Source organism: Ambystoma mexicanum, chromosome 2q (assembly GCF_040938575.1).
Source record: "Ambystoma mexicanum isolate Mex_15411 chromosome 2q, UKY_AmexF1_1, whole genome shotgun sequence".
Lineage (NCBI taxonomy): Eukaryota > Metazoa > Chordata > Amphibia > Caudata > Ambystomatidae > Ambystoma > Ambystoma mexicanum.
The window spans coordinates 1,440,020,570-1,440,043,511 of record NC_090924.1 but is presented as its reverse complement, the minus strand read 5'-3'; the positions used below and the strand labels follow the sequence as shown (position 1 = coordinate 1,440,043,511).

Sequence of the window (22,942 nt, the reverse complement as noted above, 5' to 3'; positions counted from 1 at the left end):
TTTCCTTTCTATTGGGTGGGCAACCCCCAACAAGCCCACCGAAAGGACCCTCAATAACCAACTAGAACGAACTGCGGACACGTGGAAACCATGTCGCTGTGTAACTTGTACTCCAACTGAGCTCGGCATGAATACCAACTGGTTGCCGAGATAACTTAGGAGACTAAACTGGAGCTGTGCTAGGGGCGTCAGGGGCCGTCCAAGTTTCCCAGCCCCGTGTCGAACTCATAATAAATTGAGCCTGTACTTATGACAATCTGTCGTGTGGTTGTGGGTCTGCTCAGGACATGCTGATTTACGGTGGATTTCTGAGGATTCTGTCTCTTTGGGGCCTTGGTCGGTTGGGGCTCGGATCGGGGCAGCCCATCCGATCAAGGAACATGCCCGCCTCGTCTGGAGATTGGAAGAAATGAACCCTCTCCCCCTGTTGGACTCTGAGTCGTGCAGGAAAGAGCATTGAGTAGGGTAGTTGGTTGGCTCGGAGTCTTTGCTTGATGGCGGTGAAGGATTTCCTCTGGGTTTGAACAGTGGGTGAGAAGTCTGGATAGAAGTGGATTTTATCACCCTCATGAAGAAGTTCGCCCTTCTCCCTGGCCAGTCGTAGGATGGTGTCACGGTCTCTGTAGTTGAGCAGCCGTGCGATGATTGGCCTTGGCGGTGCTCCGGGGACTGGTCTGTTGGATGGGATCCTGTGTGCTCTTTCCACTATAAAGACTGGGGACATAGATTCTCTGCTGAAGAGTGATGTGCAGAGGGATTCTACGAACTCCTCCATTTTACCTTGTAGCCGTTGTTCCCTCACGCCTATAATTCTTATGTTGTTCCTCCTTGAACGACCCTCCAAATCCTCGCATTTGGCAATAGTTGTTTTCATTTGGGATTCCAGTAGTGAGACCTTGGTTATAAGGGACTCTGTGCCGTCATCTAGGTTCGACACTCTTTGCTCAACCTCATCCAGACGTTCTGAGTGTGTGTCTATGCGGTGCTGTAGGAGGTCAACCTTGGAGGCGAGGCCATCCATTTTATTGTTAAGATTTCCTATGCCGGCTTTCAGTTCCAGAAGGAGTTCTTTGATTTCAGACGGGTTAACCTCCGGTTCCAGCTGAGGCGGGGGGACTGGGGCCGCCGCGTGGTCCTCGCTTTGAGAGGGGGCTTTAGGAGTCGCGCCACCCTCAAACGTTAGTTTCCTCTGCGATTTATCGTTCTTCCCCATTTCTGCGGTGGACCCACTGGTAGACGGTTATGTGACGCAGGGTTCTATTGTTATATTATTATGGCAGGATTGTTCTGAGAACTCGCTCAGGGATGCCGGTAATGTTGGGATTGCTGCTGTGATGCAAAGTTAGTAGGCGTTGTAGAGCTGCAATTTTGAGAACCACTGGGGCAGCCCTCGGATGACCAGCTGGGAGAGGATGGTGTTCCACTGCAGCGATCAGCTGTGCAGGTGACCTCCCTCGTGAGTGGCACAGACCTGAGGGGGGGGGGGGACACTCCACCGTGTTCTCGCTTGACCTCCTGGTGCTGGTGCCCCTGTGGCTTGATAAGGGCACCAGGCTGATGACTTCCGGGGGGCCTAGGGTTTTTGCCTCTGTGGTGGGGGGGGAGGGTGAGATCCCTCCGAGATGGTGCCAGATGTCGCGTTGGGGGGGGGGGAAGAGCCCCCCGCTGGTTATGGGCACTCCCCCTGGTGATGGGCGCTGGGGGCTGTTCTCTCCCTCGACCCGCGCCGGGTCCCAATGTCCCCCTCAGCGGCGGCTGGGATTGATCAGCGCTGATGCCCCCTCGGCGATGGGGAGGGGGGGGGCCGGCCGCTCCGAGGGCGCCCAGTATCACCACAAGGCCCGACCCCACCCCCCCTCCGTACCTTATCTTCCTGACGTTTCGTCCGCTCCCCACCGCCGAAGTCCGCGGCTGTGTCGGGGGTCCCAGGTCTCTCCAGGTGCTGGCGGGCTCCGTTGGGCGGGTGGGGGGAGGGGGGAGGCTCCGGCCGCAGCGGCGCCTCGGGCGCCCGAGCGCCAGCTCCGTCTACCCTCCGAGTCCTCACGGGACCTCGTTACGCCAGAGGGCGGCGGGCCGGACCTGGATCCGATCTTGGGGGGAAAGGAGCGCCCGATCGCCGCCTCCTCGCCGATCGTTCCTCTCGGGCTGCGCCGCGAGCCCGCCTCCCAAGCCCCGGCGCGCGGCACACGGGCCGGCCTGGCAATGCCCCGGTTCAGGCCGCGTCGGTTTTCTTCGCGCAGGATGGCCGATTTTCTTCCAGTTTTCACTGGCAGGCTGCTGGAACAGACGGGAGACCAGGAGTCTAGGATTCGGGCTGAGAAAGTACAGGCAGAAGGAGGATTGTGCAGGATTAATACGGGCAGTGCTGGGAGCTCAGGTCAATGCGGCCATCTTGGATGGCCCTCTAGCGCCCTCTCGTGTTGCGCGTCCTTAATGATGCGGCGTGGCTGGGCCCACATTGTGGATGCATGCTGCAATGAATAAACATACCGCACGTTGCACGGCTACTACTGCTCATGGCCAAATTGCTGGCTAAAATTGCCGAGCCACACCTGGCCCAGCGCTGCTGCCAGCAAACTAAGCGAGCATGCTAGCATCTAACTGAATTAATAGGACGTGGCGCGGCGGCCATTAAGTTCATTACACACACTTGGCGCAGAGGCCGTTAAGTTAGAACATCACAAGTCCCCTATGCTCGAAATAACTCCAAGTGGCGCGGCGGCCATCCAACTTGATACCCACATGCTGTCTTAAATTGAAAACACCCGCATGTCACGCAGTGGCCATCAGAACCGCTGCCAACACGCCGCATTACCTTACAAAACGACCGAACGTTGCGGGGCGGCCATCACAATTGGGAGAAACCAGCTGCATTCCAATGAAACAAGCTAGCGTTTGCACGTCGGCAATCTTACTTGAACAGAACATGCTGTGGGCTCACTTTAAACCAATAAACGTGGAGCGGCCATTCAATACGGAAAAACATGCAGGGGGACCTTGTGTGAATAATGAACACCGAAGGCAACCCTCCTTTCCTAATAAGCCCCTGCCACTGCACTAAGTCCCTGTGTGAATGTACGTGTTCTTTAATTGACTGTCAACCATTTACTACAGACCACCCTTGATGTGACAAAGCCAGGTCAAAGCACTTCCCATATTGCCCTTCTAAACCACATGCTTCACTAACCCAATTTAAATACGCCATTCCACGTGTTGGGCTTCCTTATTCCAGCAGTGCCATGTGCCGGTTGCGAAAGGGGGGGGAGCTTTCGCAACCGGCACCATATTGGGCCCCCTTAAAACTTCGACCAGGAATTGGCCTCCCCAACTCCCTCAAAATGAACCATGCAACCTGTGGCCAGTGGGCAATAGGGTGAACGCTGTGGCGTGGTTTGTCACCCACGCAATACCTGACCAGCGCAAAGCATGAAGCATATAACTCCCAGATACTGCAGAAGGACCTTCCGTGGAGTGAGGCTTAAAGCACCCCTTGCACCTCAAATGTACTACATGCTACCCATAGGACCTTGGACATCTTGTAGAATGATTTTGTTAGTCAAAGCTGCTAACTGCCGCGCTTTGCTCACCGCCACTTCCCTTTGCTAGATAAGTGAACGCTACGTATAAATGAATTAAGCTAAACCTGGCGCGGCAGCCTTCGTAATAAAACATACAATAGAGAACACACCGAACAGTGCAAAGGTGGCGCGGCGGCCATTGAATTGGAAACCCATGTCCCCGCCACCTCGCTTAACTAAACGTTGCGCGATTCCCCCACACTACATTTTTTGACATAAATGCCAACGTGGCTGTGGTTAAACCGGCCAGAACGAGGCGGTCATCCAATTAGGTAAGTGAATGCTACGTATAAATGAAATAAGCTAACCTGGCACGGCGGCCATCGTAATAAAACATGAAAATAGCAAAACAAGCTGAACGTTGTAAACATGGTGCAGTGGCCATTGAATTAGAAACACATGTCCCGTTACTATGCTTTCACTACGCATGGCGCGATTCCCCCAAGCTCCGTTGTTAGCGTAAATAAATGCAAACGTGGTTTTGCCTAAACCGCCCGTGTCGCAGCAGCCATCCAATTAGATAGGTGAATACTGCATATAACGAAATTAATAAAGGTGGTGCAGCGACCATCATGAGCAAAACATGCATTGGTAAACAAGGCGAACGTAGAACACGTGGCGCGATGGCAATTGAATCTAAACACGTCTCTGCGACTTTGTTTTAACATCATGAGAAAGCATGCATTGGTCACAAAGATGAACTATGAACACGTGGCCCGGTGGCCATTGATCAAAGCACATGTCGCTTTAACTTCGCTTTCGTAGCATGTGGCTCTATTACCCCAAGCTTCGTTTTGGACGTAACTGAATCCTAACGTTGCTGTAAATACCACGCTCGTATCGAGACGGCCATCGACATCGATAGAAGCATACTGCATGTAACTGAACGTTACCCGGTGACCATTTTGAGGAAAGTGCGAAATAGTAAAACAGCTGAACGTTGCGAGCGTGGAAAGGTGGACATTTAATTGGACACCATATCATCCCTGCCACGCTTTATTCCAAACGTAGCGCAATTCGCTCCCTCCCAGAACATGCTCTCGCTTGCCCCTACCCTGCGCACCCTACTCTCACCCCTTTGCGTCAACGCCACATACTACCGGCACTCCATTACCTTCTTCCCCCGGCTGGAACGGAAATCAGCTTCACTCGAACGCCCCTGTCTCCCAACCGAACCTCCGTGGTACACCTGGAACACTGCCACACCTCACAAACTGACAGCAGCCCGAAGTCCAACATCGCTCTCCTCTTAGGCCAAAAACCAAAATGCGTTCTCGGGCGGGGCCAGGTGCCGAGGGATAGTGAGTGTGTTGGCTGTGCCCCGACCCTTTATAGGGCCTCCCTCTCTCCCGGTTCCCTGCCCCGCCCTTCTTCCGGCGACCTTCCCAGTTTCATCCGGGGGCGGGCTTCCCCCCCCCTGTTTCAGGTGCCCGCCCCCCTGGTAACCGAGGAGGGGGAGGAGTTTGGCTGGGCAACCCCCACTAAGGGGCGTCGCCCGCCATGCCTCCTACGTCGGCGCGTTCGCCCGCCAGAGTCTCTGGAGTAACTGGACTCCTAGGGTCGAAACACGTGACGGCAGATTTGATGGACTATATCATGCAACTGGGAAATAGTCTCTTCTTGTGCCTCCAGCGATCATCCGTGTCACACCCACCTGGCTGACTAGGACTGGCTATGGAGTTCTCCCGGGTAGGCCTCCCACACCTTGTTGAGAGGTGTTTCCATACCCCCTTGACAATGTTCAGCTACTGGCCTTGTCACTTGGGTGAATGGAATCACAGGAAGGTATTCAAAAAACAGGGAATACTTTTATTTACTCAATCACACATGCACTAATTTGAATTGATGTCATACCCTGGCTGATGGGGCAACACTAGATAAAGATGTGAAAGTTACGCTGCAAAGATTATCTCAGCTTGAGTGACCTTGATTGTAGGCATCACTGATTGACGCACAGCCCAAGGCTAAACCACTCGCATGCATGTTGAACCCACATCTTTCAGTGCCCCATTTATTATGTACTTGGGTAGCTAAGGCCCTTTCTAGACCAAACCTATCTCCCATTCCGAGTTGTGGCAATAAGTGCAAAGTATAAATTAAGCAATTTCACATCACAATTTGCAATGCAATATCCCATGTTTGCGAACTACTTTCACCTTTGTTTAGCACTGCAGGTAATTCAAGTCGCCATTAAATAAGTAGCTTACATTGCCATCTCCCCACCCATTCAGGGGTCACTCTCCTAACCCCTTATCTTCAGTCTCAATGTGTTCAGAGCAGGCTGGTAATGACCGAGCCAAAATGATCCCCTTAAACTTTCTTGTGAGAGCCAGTCATTGAAACCCCATTTGTGAAAAAATGGATTTATCCATTTGAATGAACACACTGTTGCCTTGTTATTTCATTACATTAAAGTAAGTGGTTAGTGCACGATTCCCACAGTGTGCACTGCTGTGCAGGGAAAGGTGGCAGGCAGTGGTCAAATTCCCAAAGGGACCCTATGTATTGCACAGCCAATTTCACTTGATTGAAAACAGATTTGTTGTCTGCAGTTTACATAGATTTTTGCAGTGGCTGCTATAACTACTGAGCTAACCTATTGAGATAATGTGACTTGCTGGTTGCATAGATCACTGCATCTAATGTTAAGCTTATGGAGCTAATGCACTAGAAGGAGAACCAAATTACAAATGTATTTTCCACAGCTGCTCCACCACTGAGTGTTCAGAAAATCTTTGATACCCACACTTCCTCCCCCCTGATGCTTTAAACCTTCAACCAAGGCCAGTGGTAACCAACTACAACTGCCCTGCTACACTAAGGTCTCTGCATGCTACAACATGATCAACTTGCAAGCTCTCAAATTGCTCTTACATGATGGCTATATTGTTTATTCAAAGCCAAGTAGATGTTTATCGAACTAAGTATCAAAATGCCCAACTAGTTGCCCATTTTCATTCCTTCTGCAACACAAAACGACTTCATAACCAGATTTTGTTCCTCATAGTTTAGGATTCTGTTCTATTCAGGAACCCTCGCTGCTCACCAGTTGGCCCTTATTATGTGTTTGTTTGTTTGTTTATTTATTTATTTATATAGCGCTCTTGACCCGGGGGTATATATGCGCTTTGAACATCAGGTTACAGGTAAAAGACAATAGTACAGTGTTGATAGGGCATAGATAATAGTATTCAAACAATATACATAAAATTGGACATTCGGAGTGCATACATATGTGGTAGGACAGTTATTTGTTGGTTAACCAGGAAATGACCTTGGTTCTGAAAGGTTGGAAAGTAGGTGTGGATTTAATATCCAGTGGGATGGAATTCCAGAGTTGTGATGCCAAGGTTGGGAAGCTGGATCCTCCGGCTCTTTTGAGGGAGTATTTGGGAACTGTTAGTTGTAATGAGTTGGACGATCTGGTGGTTCTAGTGTTCTGTCTTAGTGTAAATTTGTTCGAGAGGTAGGGTGGGGCAAGATGATTGAGGGCTTTGTAAGTAAGGCATATGGTTTTCAAATCAATTTTCTGTTGGATGGACAACCATTTGCAGGCAGTTCTGGTGGCGGAGATGTGTTCCCTTCTAGGAATATTGAGGGCGGCACGGAGTGCGTTATTTTGTAAAACTTGCAATTTATTGATTACTGTTTTGTTGGCACCTACATAGAGGCTATTACAGTAATCCAGTTTAGATTGAATGAGTGCTCTGGCTAGGATGAGACAGTTGCTAGGGGAGATCAGTGGTCTGCAGGCCCTGATAAGTTTACCGGTGTAGGCAGTGGCTGAGGCGGTCATGTTGATTTGTTTAGCTAGGTTGATGTTCGTGTCTAGGTAGAAGCCGAGGGTTTTTACGCTCTTGGCAGTGGGTATGGTGTTACCGTCAATAGTGAAGCTAGTGTAGCCGGGACAGAGTTTACTGATAGTGTTCGGTGAGCCGACAAGAAGCAATTCAGTCTTGTCATCATTCAGGCATAGGCCATGTGTGGCCATCCATGCCTGAATGATGGAAAAGACTTCATTGATCCATTTGGCGTCCTTGTTGTAGTTGCCTGATAAGGTGAGGAGTATCTGGGTGTCATCTGCGTAGTTAGTATAGGTGACACCCAGATTGTCCAGCTTGTCGAATAAGGGCTTGGTGAAAATATTGTAAAGGGTAGGTGAGACACAGGATCCTTGTGGGACACCGCAGGTGATGGGGATGGGGTCAGCCGCTGCTAGGGGGGAGAAGACCCGCATGGTTCTGTTGTCCAGGAAAGATTGGATCCATGTGACTGCAGAGTGGGAGAAGTGTGCTGCCAGAGATAAATGGTTGCACAGGATTTTATGGTCGACCAGGTCAAAGGCAGCGGAGAGGTCAAGGAGTAGAAGGATGGCAGCCCTGTGTGAGTAAATCATTTAGTTCTGGTTTCCTCCTTTTAATTCTTATACTTTTCCATTATAAAAACAGGTCTAAAACTCCAAGAATATTAATAAAATGCCTCCTGACTGGAGAATCTCCTTACACATGTCATGGAAGACCTAGAGAGCTCTGGGCAACATCCAAATGACAGGAAAGAAGAACCGGCCTACACCATCTAAACAGTCCGTTGCCCACCATGCTGCGACACAATAGACTTTCTATATATTAATAGGCTCTGATTTTACTTTAACATCATAAACCTGGAGTTATGGAAAAATATAATGCTCCCACCTGTATAGCAGAGACATAGAGGGAAAACGGGTATGAACTATCCCGAACACCTGAGAGTACACGTATGTAAAGAATGCCATGAAACCTTTTATACAGCATTGTATGTTTATGTGTGTATTTCTTAGTGGAGAATTGTTGAATTGTGTTCTTTCCTGCAAGCAACTGGTCATCCTTTTTTCTATCATCTTTCCTGTCTCACACCCTACCTCACAGGCAGGTTCCGGAATAGCACAATATCCTGTATGTTGTTTAGTTTCTGTTGTATAAAGCAAAAACATCCTTTAATGGTGAAAATGATTAAAACAAATATTTTAATCAAATCAGCAGGATTCCTTAAAAATAATAGCACCAAAAATTGCTATGATATGATATGGCATTTACATTATACATAAGTGTTTCAAGTGCTAATCCAGTGCTAATTATTTTCTTTTTGAAACCAGTTTATGTATTGAACTTTCCAAGAACTAGGTGACTGCAATGCCTGTTTTCTGAAAGTGCGGCTGATATGTAAATAACTTGAATACATAAGCTGTGGAAGGCTACACCAAAGTGGTGCTTGAAGCAGTGAAATAGGCACAAGGTTAATCTATCCTAAAAGAATCCAGTGTTTGCCAATAAACACTGGCAATCATTTCATGTACTTCACACTTCTGCTTATATACTCAGCACTTGTGACCACCCATGTAAACCCCCTGTTGCTCCAGAGGGTTATTTCTACTACTACTGTAGCTCCTGCGCCCGTTTGCAATGCGTTGTCTAATGCTCTATCTGCACATGGACCTGGGCCCCATCCTTTCCCCTGCAGCTTACCGTTATGACAACCAAGCCGTGGCAGGGCTGCTTGTTGCACTGATTAATCTGTTGCCGTCTCTGCAAGCATTCATTAGCCAGCATGCACTAAAAGTTGTGGCTGCTCCATAGACCTTATTTGAATGTGTCCTGTATTAAGATGGTTGAATGTCACTTCCAGGCAATGTATACACCATAAATGGAAAGACCCCAGTCATTCCATCGCATCTCATTTCTGGATTTACCCTGGTGCACCTACTTTTTTCTCCCTTGGAATTTTGATTCCTAATACCTTTCATCACACTTATATGTGTGCCCTTCTTTAACTGCCAGAGGTAGAATCCACCACTCACTCCAGGATTCAGTCTCTCACTACTAAACTATTGCCAAGACTTGTTGCCTGGTCTTGACTTTGTAGAGAGACTGGTTAACTACTTTTTTCATTGGATTGCCTTTCTCCCGCAGATTACTCATCTGATGGATATCCCCATCCAGCTTTTCTGCTCGGAAACCTTTTCGATAGGGGGCGTAGTGGACCTCGACTCGGCCACCGATCCGTCATGCTCGAACATCTGTTCTGGATGCGATGTCGGTGTCAATATATACCACGTCACTACGCCCCATACCTCAGTTCCTTTTTTATACATGCTGGACACGCTGCTCTGAGGAACATGACAACCGAGTCTTCAACTGCGAAATTTCCACCCATTGAAGTTCGTGTTTCAAACGATGCATCGACTGCGACTCTAAAATTTCGTTGAACGACCCGCATGATGTAAGTCTGTGGTGTCTCAGTGCGAATCACGACACGGAGGGGTGTGCATCATGCTCAAAAATGAATCTGAAGTTGGTGCGCGAGCATACGGCTAAATTCGCGTTAGGCCGACTGCTTGGAAAATATCCTGTGTGGTCGACAGTCCGGTCCTCCGACGCCTAGACTGAGGGGCCTACACCCTGAAAAAGAGAAACATCGACAGGAAGCCAAGAAACGATCGCATTCGAGGAGCCACTCTTCCTCGTCATCGTTACACAAGGAAAATGTGGATCCTCCATCACCGGCGTGAATCCGACTCCTCGTCGAACAAAGGTAAGACCTCGGCTGGGCCGACCATTTGGCAGCAGTGGGTAGACTTTAAGAGCCAAATGTTGGCTATGTTTGAAAAACAAGCGGCAGCTTGTGTGGCGGTGCCCCCCAAGCTGCAGGCCTCGGTGGCAGCAGCAGCGCTCGGCACTCCCGACCCCATGCAAGCACCTTTGCCGACATCAGGGAAGCCTTCGGGCTCAACACCAAAAAAGGCGCATAAGCCTTTTGGTGTTGGGACCTTACCGAGAACATCAAGGTGCAGACGTCCCCAACGTGTCGTCAGTGCCCAAGCCCCCTTGGATGCCGACAGCCATTCCGTCCATGTCGAGAGATAGACCCTCAGCGCCAATCATCTGCAACGGATCCTTTGCTCCGTTCTCCAAGACCAAATTCTTCAGCTCAATCCAATGTTCACAGGGACTGGAGGCGTCGATTATTTCGATGACCAAGCAGATCCTTTGGCACTGGCACAGGGGCTCCACAATGCCAGTGGGCTAGACACATCACAAGAGTTTTAGCAGGGTCAGCCGTACACCCATACCCACTCTAAGTTTAGGTCGCTGGTGGATAGGGTGGTAGACACTCTGGGGCTCAAAACCACGGCGGTACCAACCCTGGGCTATGACCTAACTGACATCTTGGATGAGGGCCTGGTCACTGAAAGAAATATGCCCCTTAATCCGGCAATTGCAGATCCCATAGCCTCCTTGTGGCAACATCCCTGCCCCATCCCCTGGTTAGCTCCACTATGACGGGGAAATACAGGCCGGTAAGAGGAGATCCATCTTTTCTATCTTCTCACTCTTCTCAGGAAGGCTTTGTTGTGCAGGCAGCCACAATCACCACCAGACCTGCATCCTCTACCTCAAATCTGCCTCCAGAAAGAGAGGGCAAGAGGTAAAATGCAATGTCTAAAAGTGTTTACTTCTGGCAGCATGGCCCTCAAGGCCACCAATGTAGCCTGTGGATTCGCAAAGTACTCATTTGCCCTTTGGAAGGCTATGGAGCAGACGACCCAGTATATTCCCGAGGGAGAAATGCATGATGGATTCTCAAGCAGTCGCTGCAAACAGGCCTGGACGTGGCCGACTGTGTGGACCGCTAAATGGGATCGGCGATAGCCCTAAGAAGACAAACCTACCTGAGAACTTTTGGCTTCTCTCCAAACATCCAGAACAGGCTGCTCAACATGCCTTTTGAAGGTGAGCATCTCTTTGGCCAGAAAGCTGACGACTCCCTGAAAAAACGTAAGGAGTCTAAATTGGCCGCAAAATCACTGGGCCTACCTGCGCAGCCAGCCAAACCTGTCTTCAGCTTTGCCTCTAGGGGCAGAGGCTACAGGCTCTCTATGTTCCTTACCTCAGGAAGGCACAGCTCCGCAACCCACGCAGGGGCAGAAGCGTTTCACGTACTCCTGAAGGGGCAGAGGGGCTTCCAGAGGCCAGAAAACAGCGGCAGGGGGCACCTCTGCCCTCTAGGCAGTTTTGATTTTCTCCTCCCACAACTTACCGGTTGGCAGAGCATTGGCCCTAATGGAGGGAGATTACCTCTGACGCCTGTGCCCTGGAGCTCATGCGGTGGGGTTATTGTCTGCCCCTCTTAAGAAAACCACCGGACAGACCCCCACCACCTCCAAGCTAACCGGTATAGGAGCTTCAGGAAGAGCTGCAAGCCCTGTTGTTGAAGGGTGCAGTGGAAGAGGTGCCTCCCAATCAGAGAGTATTGGTCTGGTATTTCCTGGTACCCAAGAAGAGGTCTCCATTCCATTCTGGACCTCAGGGCCTTCAAAAAGTTCCTAAGTCAATACAAACTCAGGATGGTGACGTTGTGAGAAATTCTCCACGCTCTCGAATTGCAGGACTGGCTGGTATCAATAGATCTGCAGGACGCTTATTTCCATGTGCCAATGCACCGAAAGCACAGGAAGTTCCTGATGGTCCTCATAGGGGTCAAGCACTATCAGTTCAAGGTGCACCTCTTCGGGTTGATCTCCACTCCATGGGTCTTCACCAAGCTCATGGAAGTAGTTGCAGCTCATCTCAGGACATCCTGGTCCACGTATTCCCATACCTGGACGACTGGCTAATCTGGGGGAAGTCAGCGAGTCAGGTTTTGTCTCACTTGGAAGACACCTGACTGCTACTGCACAGGCTGGCCTTGTCCCTGAACTTGAAGAATCCCCATGTGACGCAAGTCAGAGGCTCCAGTTCATCGTGACTGTTCTCGACATCCGGGTAGGGAAGGCCTTCCCTCCCGAGGAGAGATTCAACTGCATCGTGCAGATGGTGAACTTGTTCTGAACCACGGAGCTTCCTTCCTCCGCCTCTTAGGTCTCATCTCCGGTATTTTTGTAGTGCCAGAGGACAGGTTGCGAATAAAATCTCTTCAGTGGCACCTATGTGATCAGTGGTCCCAGCACCTCTGAACCCTCAGGGTGTCGAGGTCAGTGGTCAACAGCCTAGGTTGGTGGACCGACAGCAACAATCTCATGGTGGGGAAACCCTTCTGGCCTCTGTGGCCTCAGGCCCGAGCGGTCACGGATGCATCTCTGAAGGGTTGGGGCGCTTACTGTGAGGATTTGCAGGTGAACAGCCTTTGGTTAGTAATGGAAGCTAAGCAGGTGGTTCATCAACAGGCTGGAGTTGTGAGCCATCAGGTTAGCCCTGAGGGCTTTCGCTCTGTCTCTGAAGGGGAAGCAAGTCCCGATTCTGACAGACAATACGGTGGCCATCATTACCTGAACAAACAAGGTGGCGTGTGCTGCCCCACTCTGCAACAAGGCAATGCAGTTGTGGTTCTGGCTGTTAGGTGGGACCAGAGAACAGTTTGGCGAATGCTCTGAGCAGGCAGAGCACGGTATCACAAGTGGGAAGTGTGACAGGAAGTCCTAGTCTTCTGTCGCTGGCATACTCCATCAGTGGACCTGTTTGCCATGGAGTCCAACAGGAAGTGCAGACAGTTTTGCTTGAGAGAATTCCCTGTGAATGGGACGCTAGGGGATGCGTTTCTAGTGGATTGAAACTTCCCTCTCCACTATGCATTCCCTCCGATAACCGTCATTCCTTGGGTTCTCAGGAGGTTGAAGAGGTTCCGAGCAACCCTGATCTTGATTGCCCCGGATTGGGTTTCGAAGGGCTTGGTACTCGGACCTTCTGGATCTGATCATCTGCCCACCTTTCCGGTTTCCTCGTTGCCCATATGTCCTGGCCCAGTTGGAATCCCTCAACCTACATGCTTGGCTCATGAGAGGATGAGGTATGATGACTGGGACCTCTCGAGGAGGTACTTGAGGTGTTGCTGGCTTCATGCAGACCTTCAACAAGATCACTGTATGCCTGTATGTGGAGAAGATTTGATGCGTGGTGCAGGGAACGCGAGATTGACCCCATCTCTTGCCCTAACACTACGGTGATGGAGTTCCTTCTGTCACTGGCCTCAGCAGGTCTTCAGGTTAGCACAGTCAAAGGGTATTTGGCGGCCTTATCTGTGTTCAAGAGGTCCCCAGATCAAGGTTCCTTTTTTGTGAGCCTGGTCATGGCCCAATTCCTGAAGGGCCTTGTGAAAACCTTCCTGTCAAATCCTTTTTGTTGTCCCAGATCGGGCTTTAAATCTAGTGTTGACTTTTTTGATGGCGGCTCCCTTTGAGCCCATGCATTCCTATTCTCTCCGGCTGCTCTCCCCGAAGACAGCTTTCTTGGTCGCAATTACTTTGACCAGGATGGTCAGTGAGCTACAGGCCCTGTACTGCAGACTCCTGTGTTTGCGGTTCTTTCGGGAGAAGCTCTCACTTTAGGTAAGACCGGGATTTTTGCTGAAGGTGGTTTCTGAATTTCACCTCTCTCAAGCCATTGACTTGCCGTTTTTTATCTTACATCCCATCCTTCCAAGGTAGAGAAGCAGTTCCATCGATTGGACCCAAAAAGAGCCTTGAGCTTTTATGTGGCTTGGACATCCGAATTCCGCATATCTGATCAATTGTTTGTGGCTCATTCTCTAGCCTGCAAGGGTCTTGTGGTAACAAATCAGACTCTATCCCAGTAGATCATTCTTTGCATCACGGAATGCTATCAATTGGCAGGCAGGGAGTCCCTCTCGGCATCAAAGCGAACTCGACCAGCGGGGTCTCGGCTTCTACGGCCATACAGAAGGGAGTTCTCATTAGCGATATCTGTCGTGCAGCCACATGGTCTTAATTGCACGTTTCCTAGGGACTATAGTCTGGATGTTGCTCGCGGGGCTGATGCACATTATCCTACATCCCTTCCCCTTTTGTCCATACTTGGGGGGACATTCCGTCCTTTGGGACAGGACCGGAGCACTTTTGTCAAAAAGCATAAAAAATTTAAAATGTTTGTCCTTCTGTTTTTATGCAGTGTACCGCATGTGTCCGTAACCCCGCCCTCCTGAGCTCTGCGCCGCGCATCGCCCTTCAGTCCTTTTCTCCACGTGGTCGGAGCTGGACGCACTTGCATTACTGGGAATTTATTTTTGTTCCCTTGTATTTCCTTCCTGCTCCTGTTCCACGGTCAACTAGTCCTCCTTCTATGCCGGAGCGTCTGGGATTCGTGTCCTGTTCTTTGTGCGAAGGCTGTCTCGCAAGGGCGGATCCCCATTCTCTCTGCTTGGAGTGTCCTGGACCGGAACATCGCTGGGATTCGTGCTTCTACTGCGACTCCCTCTCAGACCAGGCACTCCAGCGTCGTCATCTTCGGTGGGAGGAGGTGTTTCAACGCTTTCCTCCACACCATTTACAGCTTTTCATCGACGAAAAGAAGAAATGCCCGGTAATTTGTTTACTTTTTAGCACGCCCTGGCCGGGGGTACTTCTTCCTGGGGTCTTCCAGGTCCGGGAGGGGCTCCAATAGCTCTGTCACCAGGGATTCTCCTGAGGTGCCGAAATGGCATAATTGCAGTACTGGAGTTTTCCCTGAGTGTCCCCTGGGTGGGCCTATCAAAACAGGACGGTGCTCTGACGTTCACCATTTGGGTGCTAAGGTTAAACCCGCTGGGTCTGGAGTCACCGGGGATAGCCCCGAGGTCTCTTCTTCTAGAGTTTTCCACAAGGATACCAGGGTACGCCCTCAGGTCTCCATTTCTGGAGCTTTCAACACCAAGTCACGACTTGAGGCCCCTCTCGAGGGTGCTATCCGTTCCAGATTACAACCAGAGGATCCCCTTACTGGGGCTAAGGTCAGTACTGACAGAATCGAGAGACCCTCCTCTAAGGTCTTGTCGGTGAGAATTGTTCCTCAACCATAACACACACAGCGTGGTGATACCGGTTCTGTCGAGGGGGCAAAGAGGGTGGTCATGGACCATAAGCCTTCCAGTACCGGCTTGGCCGAGGATCCTTGTGTCAAGACTAAAAGTTTACTTAAGTCCTCTGACTCACCTGAGGAGACAATTGCTCCATCCTCGCATGTGACGCAGTTCTCCTCAGGTGCCAGGAGCCCAACCTCCATGGTCCACAGAGGCCATTTTGGATACGTCCCTCAAATCAACATTGACGATGTCTGGGGCTGGGAATATGTCTCTTGGGGCTGAGCAGCCTTTTCCACAACAGGCGTGTTCGGACACCACTGCCTCATACAGTGTCACTCCCTCCTACTTCCGCTCCACTCATTTATGAGGACCCTGCCGGTCGTGGACCCTCCTGGAAACCAGCCTCCTTGCGCTCTTGGCGGTATGCCCCTCACAAGCGGTCGCTGCCTATTCCAGTGCCAAAATCTCCAGAAGATGAGTTTTTTGGGAAGTTTGATGCTCATGTACTCTGACCCCATGAAGACGTATTTCAAGCGTCTTTTCAAGGAAGTGTTCTCTGAACCTCCTGTTCCACCTGCTGTCCCAGCTGTCCCTACACAGGTTCCGCTGGCATCACTTCCTCCACCGCTTCCTAGTGGGCCCCCTCCATCTCTGCCTCCATTGTCGCCAATAGAGAAGGCATCAGCTGACCGGTATAACACTCCAAAACCTGAGGCGGTACGCATGGTGGACCAGTCCTCTGTTCCTGCCTCGCTGGATGAGCCTCAAGCGGATCAGGATAGCGTAGAGCAGCCCCGCTCAGTTAGAGCATTCCATGACTGGGTCCTGGATATGATGGCCCTCCTTGATGTTCCAGTACCTGAGGCCCCTACTCCTCAGGAGGGGGTGCTTTCGGGAGTCTTTGCCCTATCACCTCAGGAGCGCACCGGCCTGTTCCTCTAGAAGGATGTTTTGGCTGAGGCCCATAAGGTCTGGAATAAACCCCATACCGGCTGCACCTCAACAAGGATTGACAATCGTTACAAGCTTCACGCCTTTGAGGAAATAGCCTTATCGGCTTGTCTGCTCCCTTCCTCGACGGTTGTGGCAGCTGCCACCCTCCAGTCAAAATCGTCTTCAGCATCCTCCACGGTTGTGGCCCAAATCCTTTCAAAGGAGGATAAGCTTCTGGACGCCTTGGGCAAGAAAGTCTTTGCCAACTCGGCGCTCCAACTTCGTCAAGCTAACACCAATCTCGTCCTGGCAGCAGCCAATCTGACACTGTGGAAAGAGTTGGCCGAGTTCCAGGAGTATATTCCTGGAGATAGGCTAGGTGATTTCAAAATTGATCTAGCGGATGCCAGGGTGCTGGGTCAGGATCTACTGGAAGCGGCAGCACATCACGTAGATACCTCCGCTCGAGGCCTGATGGTAGGAGTTGACATCTCCCGCCAGGCGTGGCTCCATGTGACAAAGTTTTCAAAGGAAGTACAAGACAAAGTACTGGACCTTCCCTTTGACGGAAAGGAATTGTTCCATTCTTCCACAGACGAGGAACTCACAAAGACGGAGGTGAGTACCCAAACTGCCAAATCCTTGTCGGTCCTGGCAAAAGCTCCAGCTAAGGTCCTTTATACACAGAGGTCGGGGTCCCAGACGCAATCCTTTTCGGGGTTCAGAGGTTTCCAGGATAGGCGTGCTGCCGCACTGAATCTCAAAGCAACGTCAAGGTGGTCCGGTTTTCTCCTGCCCATCAGCCTCCTCTCCAAGGACAGGTAGCCTCCCTGCTGAAAAGTTATCAAATTGATATAAGGAGTTGGTTGCACGAGACTCCGGTGGGAGGATGAATATCATCTCATCTGGAGGCGTAGCAGACCATCACTGAAGATCGGTGGGTTTTGTCCATTGTTTGTGCGGGCTTATGTTTGTCTCCCCCTTCCCCTAACCCACCCTTCAATCCTCCCAGCAAATCGGCTCGTCCTCTCTCTGAGCCGAAGTACAGAAACTTCTAGACCTCAGAGCGGTGGAGACTGTTCCCCTCGGGGAACAAGGGGAGGGCTTCTACTCCCGTCTGTTCAGTGCCTAAACCCAACCAGGCCGGCCTGCGCTCTATCCTCGATCTTTCCCATTTCAATCTCTCTCTTCCCCAAGAGAAATTCAAGATGATCACGCCCTGCCAAATAAAGTCCCCTCTTCGGAGGGGCAGCTGGCTCAGTGTGGTGGACCTTCAGGACGCATACATGCACATCCTGATATGGAAACCACATCGGAAATGTCTGTGGTTCTCCTTGGGAGAGGAACATTTCCAGTTCCGTGTGCCCCCTTTTGGTCTCAGCTCGGCGCACCAGAGACTCCTCTGAGGGCCCTGCAGCGGGTCTGCCAAAACCGGATATTCTTCAAAGGTTCCCCTGTTTGGGGCTAAGGTTGAGTCCAGTTCTTTTGTGGCTCTGGATACCAGGGTTCGCCCTGAGGCTTCCGCATCTGGAGCTAACCGCACTGAGTCTTGGCTCGAGGCCCCTCTCAAGGTGGCTATATGGACTGGGGTTAAACCAGAGGTTCCCCTTCTTGGGGCTAAATCGAACACCAACAGAAATTAGGGTCCATCATCGAGGGTCTTGGCTGTAAGGTATATTCTTCAGCCTTCCCACACGCATGGCAGTGGTGATACCAGTTCTGTTGAGGGGGCAAAAGAAGGCGGTCACGCACCACAGGCCTTCCAGTACCGGCTCTGCCGAGGATCCTCCACTAGAGGCTAATTCTGGGGCAGTCCCGATCATGTTGAGTAAATACCCTAGATCTGCCAGTACCGGCTCTGCCGAGGTTCCTTGTTTCAAGGCTAAGCTGGCATGCAAGGCCCCTGACTCCCCTGAGGAGACTATTGCCTCACTTGCTCCTGTGACGCAGTTCGTCCCAGGCATTGACAAAATGGCGGCCCCAGCTCTGTGGACCACGGCAGCCATTTTGAATACCTCCCTTACAGCAACAGTGTAGTTTGTTGTCGCACGGACAATTTGGTGGCAAAGTTTTACATCAGCAAGCAGAGCGGCACCAAGTCTCCTCCTTGTGGATATTGCCATACAAATTTGGGACTGGGCCATCCAGCAAAATGCTTGGCTCCAGGCTGTACACATCCTGGGTCACGTCATTGTGGCCGCAGATTCACTCAGTCGCCAGTCGGCATCAGTTACGAGTGGGAGATAAACAGCAATGTCCTCTCCAACATTTTCCACCAATGGGACACTCCAGAGGTGGGCCTCATTGCACCTTCTTCAAACAAGAAACTGCCACTTTATGTGTCCCAGGACGGGCTCAGAGCTGCCTCCCTGGGGGACGCCCTCGAGATCTCGTGGACAACATGAAAGCTTATGCTTTCCTTCACTGCCTCTTATCCATCGGTACCTCTGCAAGCAGCTCAGGAGCACATCGAACTGCACTGTTCAAGGCTCCTTGATGGCCAGCCAGATTCTGTTTTTCGGAATTTCAGCATCTGTCGGTACTTCCCCCGACCAGATTGCCGCAGATTCCCGACCTGCTTCACCAGAGCATTCACCAGGTGGGCGCCCCTCCTCACAATCGTTGAGCTTGGCGGCCTGGTGCCTGAGTTCAGATCGTGAACACAGTTCGATCTGTCCAAGGACAATGGTGCATCATCCAAGCGGCCAGGAAACCTTCTACAAGGGCTCAGTACAGGAGCAAATGGCTCCGGTTTTCCCATTGGTGTTTAGCTAAACAGCTCAATCCCAGGCAAGCTTTGGTCAACACCGTTCTACCTTTTGTGTCTCATCTGGCCGTTTCTGGCATCCATGTTCTTTTATGCAGAACGTACTTATCCGCTATTGTGGCCTACCTGTCCATGGACAGCTGTTCCTTTCATTGACTAATTCAGTCATCAAAAGGCATTTTGCGGGTCTCTTCATCTCTTCCCGCCAGGCATTATGCAATAAGATCAATAGTGGCCATAGTTCAATAGCTTAAGTACCTTTCTTGGAAGGTTGCCTCCTGATCGCAATAACATTGGCGAGGCGAGTAAGTGAGCTCCAAGCTCTTTCCATGGAAGCCCCGTTCCTCACTTTCCACAGAGATAAGGTGGTGCTTCGCTCTCATCCTTCTTCCTGCCTAAGGTGGTTGCCGATTTTCTTTTGAACCAATCAGTCTCCTTACCTGTCTTCTTTCCAAACCTAGCATCTGATGCCGAGAGAGTTTTACACAGCTTGCACGTCAGGCGAGCTCTGAAGTTTTTACCTGGATAGAACAAGTAAACTCAGAAGCTCCTCACAACACTTTCTCACATTCGGAGACCTGAAGGGCAAACCAGCTTCCAAAGCAACTATCCCCTGCTGGATTGCCTCATGTTTTTCAGAAGCCTAAAGCATTCAAGGCCTTCATCCATCGAAGAGCATCCATGCACATCTAGTCTATGGCAAAGCGACTGCTGTTGCCTTCCAAAAGTATGTCCCTTGGGAGTCCATTGCCAAGGCGCCTTCGTGGACCTCCCCATCGGCTTTACCTGAGCTCCAGGGCTAATGCCCAACTTGGCCATGCTGTTCTTAAGAACCTATTCCTGTAAAGGGGTTTTTCCATCCACCCGTACTACCTATGGTGTGTGCTTGGGAATCTCCAACAAGTATGGAGGAAAGGGGACAGGACGTAGGAGTATAACAAAGTTACTCACTGTAGTGACTACCTTACTCCTAGTCCATAGTCCCCTTTCCTCCATACGCCCGCCCACTGGCCCCTCTAAAATGTATCCTCTGTTATTGCTTAAAATGGTCTCAGACCTGACAATAGAAAAGGACTGAAGGGCGATGCGCAGGGCGGAGCTCAGGGGGGCGGGGTTACGGCCACGTGCGGCACCCCACGTAAAAACAGAAGAACAAAACATTCCATTTTTTATGCTTTTTGACAAAAGTGCTCCGGCCCCGTCCCGAAGAATGGAATGTCCCCACAAGTATGGAGGAAAGGGGACTATGGACTAGGAGTTAAGGTAGTCACTACGGTGGGTAACTTTATTTGGCAGGGCCGTGCTGCAAAGTGTGTTGACATAACGCTTTCAGTCCTCCTCCATAGTCTCAGTGCTTGGGGAGTCTATCAGATGAGGAATCTGCGGGAGAAAGGTAATCCATTGAAGGAGAAATTACTTACCAAAATGTTCTTTCTATGGATTCTTCTCCTGCAGATTCCTCTTTGTCCCTCCCATCCAGCCCCGCTCAGAAAGTATTGGCGGTTATTACGCAGCTATCTAAAGGGAAGGGACACCTGGTGATGGCCCGGGGTTATCGTTTCTATCTGGCTAGTCGCATGTCTACTGAAAAGAAAACCTAATTTTTTACTGTTCTACTGATACTTGGAAGCATTGTTCCAAAGTCTTTTTCCATCCCATTGGGATGTTGTCGTTGTTAAGTTTAACTGGCTGGTTAGTCTTGTTTTACTAATGTTTTCTCTGCATTGATCAAGTACGGGGGAAAAAGCGTGGAACTGAGGTATGGGGCATGTGACGTGGTATATATATGACGCCCAATGTCCCGTCCATAGCTGACGATCGAGCACTGAGCAAGACGGATCGACGGCCGAGTCGAGGTCCATTATGCCCCCTGTTGGAAAGGTTTCCAAGCAGCAGAGCTGGATGAGGATATCTATCAGATGAGGAATCTGCGGGAGAAGAATCCATAGAAAGAACATTACCGTAAGTAATTTCTCCATTTTAGCAGCCTGGTGTAAGAAACCAGACATCCTTTCATTGGTATTCAAATAGATTGAAATAAAGTACACAGATGGGTATGATAAATCTCCAAAGAAGATGGTTGCAGAATATAACATTTTTTTTCTGTAGACTGCACTGAAATGGTGGGGTGTGTTCTCTACATTTTATAAGAATTATAAATGGAAAGATATATTTGAATACAAGCTTCAAAAGTGTTTTTCTGGCAAATGCATTAAGCGACTGCCACAGTTGCCTTTTACTGAGAGTCTTTTTATAGATTTTTGTTGAGAGTAGGTTCAACTAGTTAGCTCTTTCAAAACTCCCAGTTTTGGAAATAGATGACATGAAGACCTCTGATCCAAATCTCTCTCTCGACATAGTGGAACCAGAGCCCTGGATCTTGAATCATAAAAGCATCTCACCTTGATTTCCCAAATCACCTCTCTAAATACTATAATGCAACACTGAGAGATCATATTTGTTATTTCTATGTTAAACTTCTAACTTGAAAAGATTAATTTTTATTTTACTTCCACAGGTGACGCACAAAAAAATACAGGATGGCAGTGGCATACCAAAAATAATGAACTGCATGAAAAGGTATTCAAGGTGGGAAATTAAGAACTCCAGTTATTGAACTGTTTGTAAAAGCTCTGTATGGTCAGGAACTAGGAGCTAGAGTAATCTTCTATTATGACGTTAACACTGTGCACATGCAAAATGCACACTCAATGCAAATATTGCTCATAAAAAAAGATCTTGTTTACAAGAAACTAGAAACAAGATGAAACTTGATCATGCATTACAACAGAGAAATCCCTCCATTGCAAATTAAATCTGATGGCTCATGACAGAAGACACATGAGGAATATGTTTTGTTTATATCATTGCATGTAATAAATAATACAGCCAACTTGGATATAGTGACCCTGACTGATTGCTTGTGGATACAGACTGGACTGTTCACAAAAGCTTGTATTGGTTAATGAACTCCTCCGATAAGCTAGCTCCAGGCATTATGAGATTATGGAGAAAGACACATGGAGATTAACAACACATTTTGGTTCTGGAGTGAGATTATTTCTTACCATTGCCTACTTTGGAAACCAATCCCATCATAGTGAAAATAACCCCCAAGAAAAGCCTTATCCTTTCTCTGAATGTCAAAAACAATTCAGTCGGAAGCAACATTTAATTACACATGAGCAAACCCATTCAGGAGAAGGACCTTATCAGTGCAATGTACGTCTGAAAAACTTTAGTCAGAAAAATAGCCTCCCTAAACATGAGATAACCCGCATAGGTGAAAAACCTTATCGGTGCTCTGAATGTCACAAAAGCTTCCGGAGGAAACGCCATTTACCTGAACATGAGAAAACCCATACAGGAGAAAAGCCTTTTCAGTGCTCTGAATGTCAGAAAGGTTTTTGTGTGAAAACCAATTTGATTATAAATGAGAGAACCCACACACGAGAAAAGCCTCATCTTTGCACTGAATGTCAGAAAACCTTTCGTGTGAATCGCCCTTTGCGTGTACATGAGAGAACGAACACAGGAGAAAACCTTAATCAGTGCTTTGAATGTCATGCAAGCTTCCATCATGCATGCAGGCTCATTCAGCATATGATCATCCGGGCAGGAATAATCCCTTAATCAGCGCTCTGAATGTCATGCAAGCTTCCATCATGCATGCAGGCTCATTCAGCATATGATCATCCGGGCAGGAATAATCCCTTTATCTGCGCTCTGAATGTCATGAAAGCTTCCATCATGCATGCAGGCTCATCAGGCATATCATCCGGGCAGGAATAATCCCTTTATCGGCGCTCTGAATGTCATGCAAGCTTCCATCATGCAT

The 22,942-nt window shown here is 49.6% G+C and overlaps 1 protein-coding gene across 1 annotated transcript; it reads left to right on the top strand.

Moving 5' to 3' along the window:
- The first annotated feature begins 22,110 nt into the window (after window positions 1-22,110).
- On the top strand, window positions 22,111-22,737 carry LOC138568872 (zinc finger protein 614-like). Its single transcript, XM_069646655.1, has one exon. The coding sequence runs from the start codon at window positions 22,111-22,113 to the stop codon at window positions 22,735-22,737; it is 627 nt and encodes a 208-aa protein (XP_069502756.1).
- Window positions 22,738-22,942: the final 205 nt, after the last annotated feature.

Excerpts from the sequence above, each read along its gene's own strand:
- LOC138568872 (XM_069646655.1), top strand. The coding sequence starts at position 22,111 with ATGGAGAAAGACACATGGAGATTAACAACACATTTTGGTTCTGGAGTG.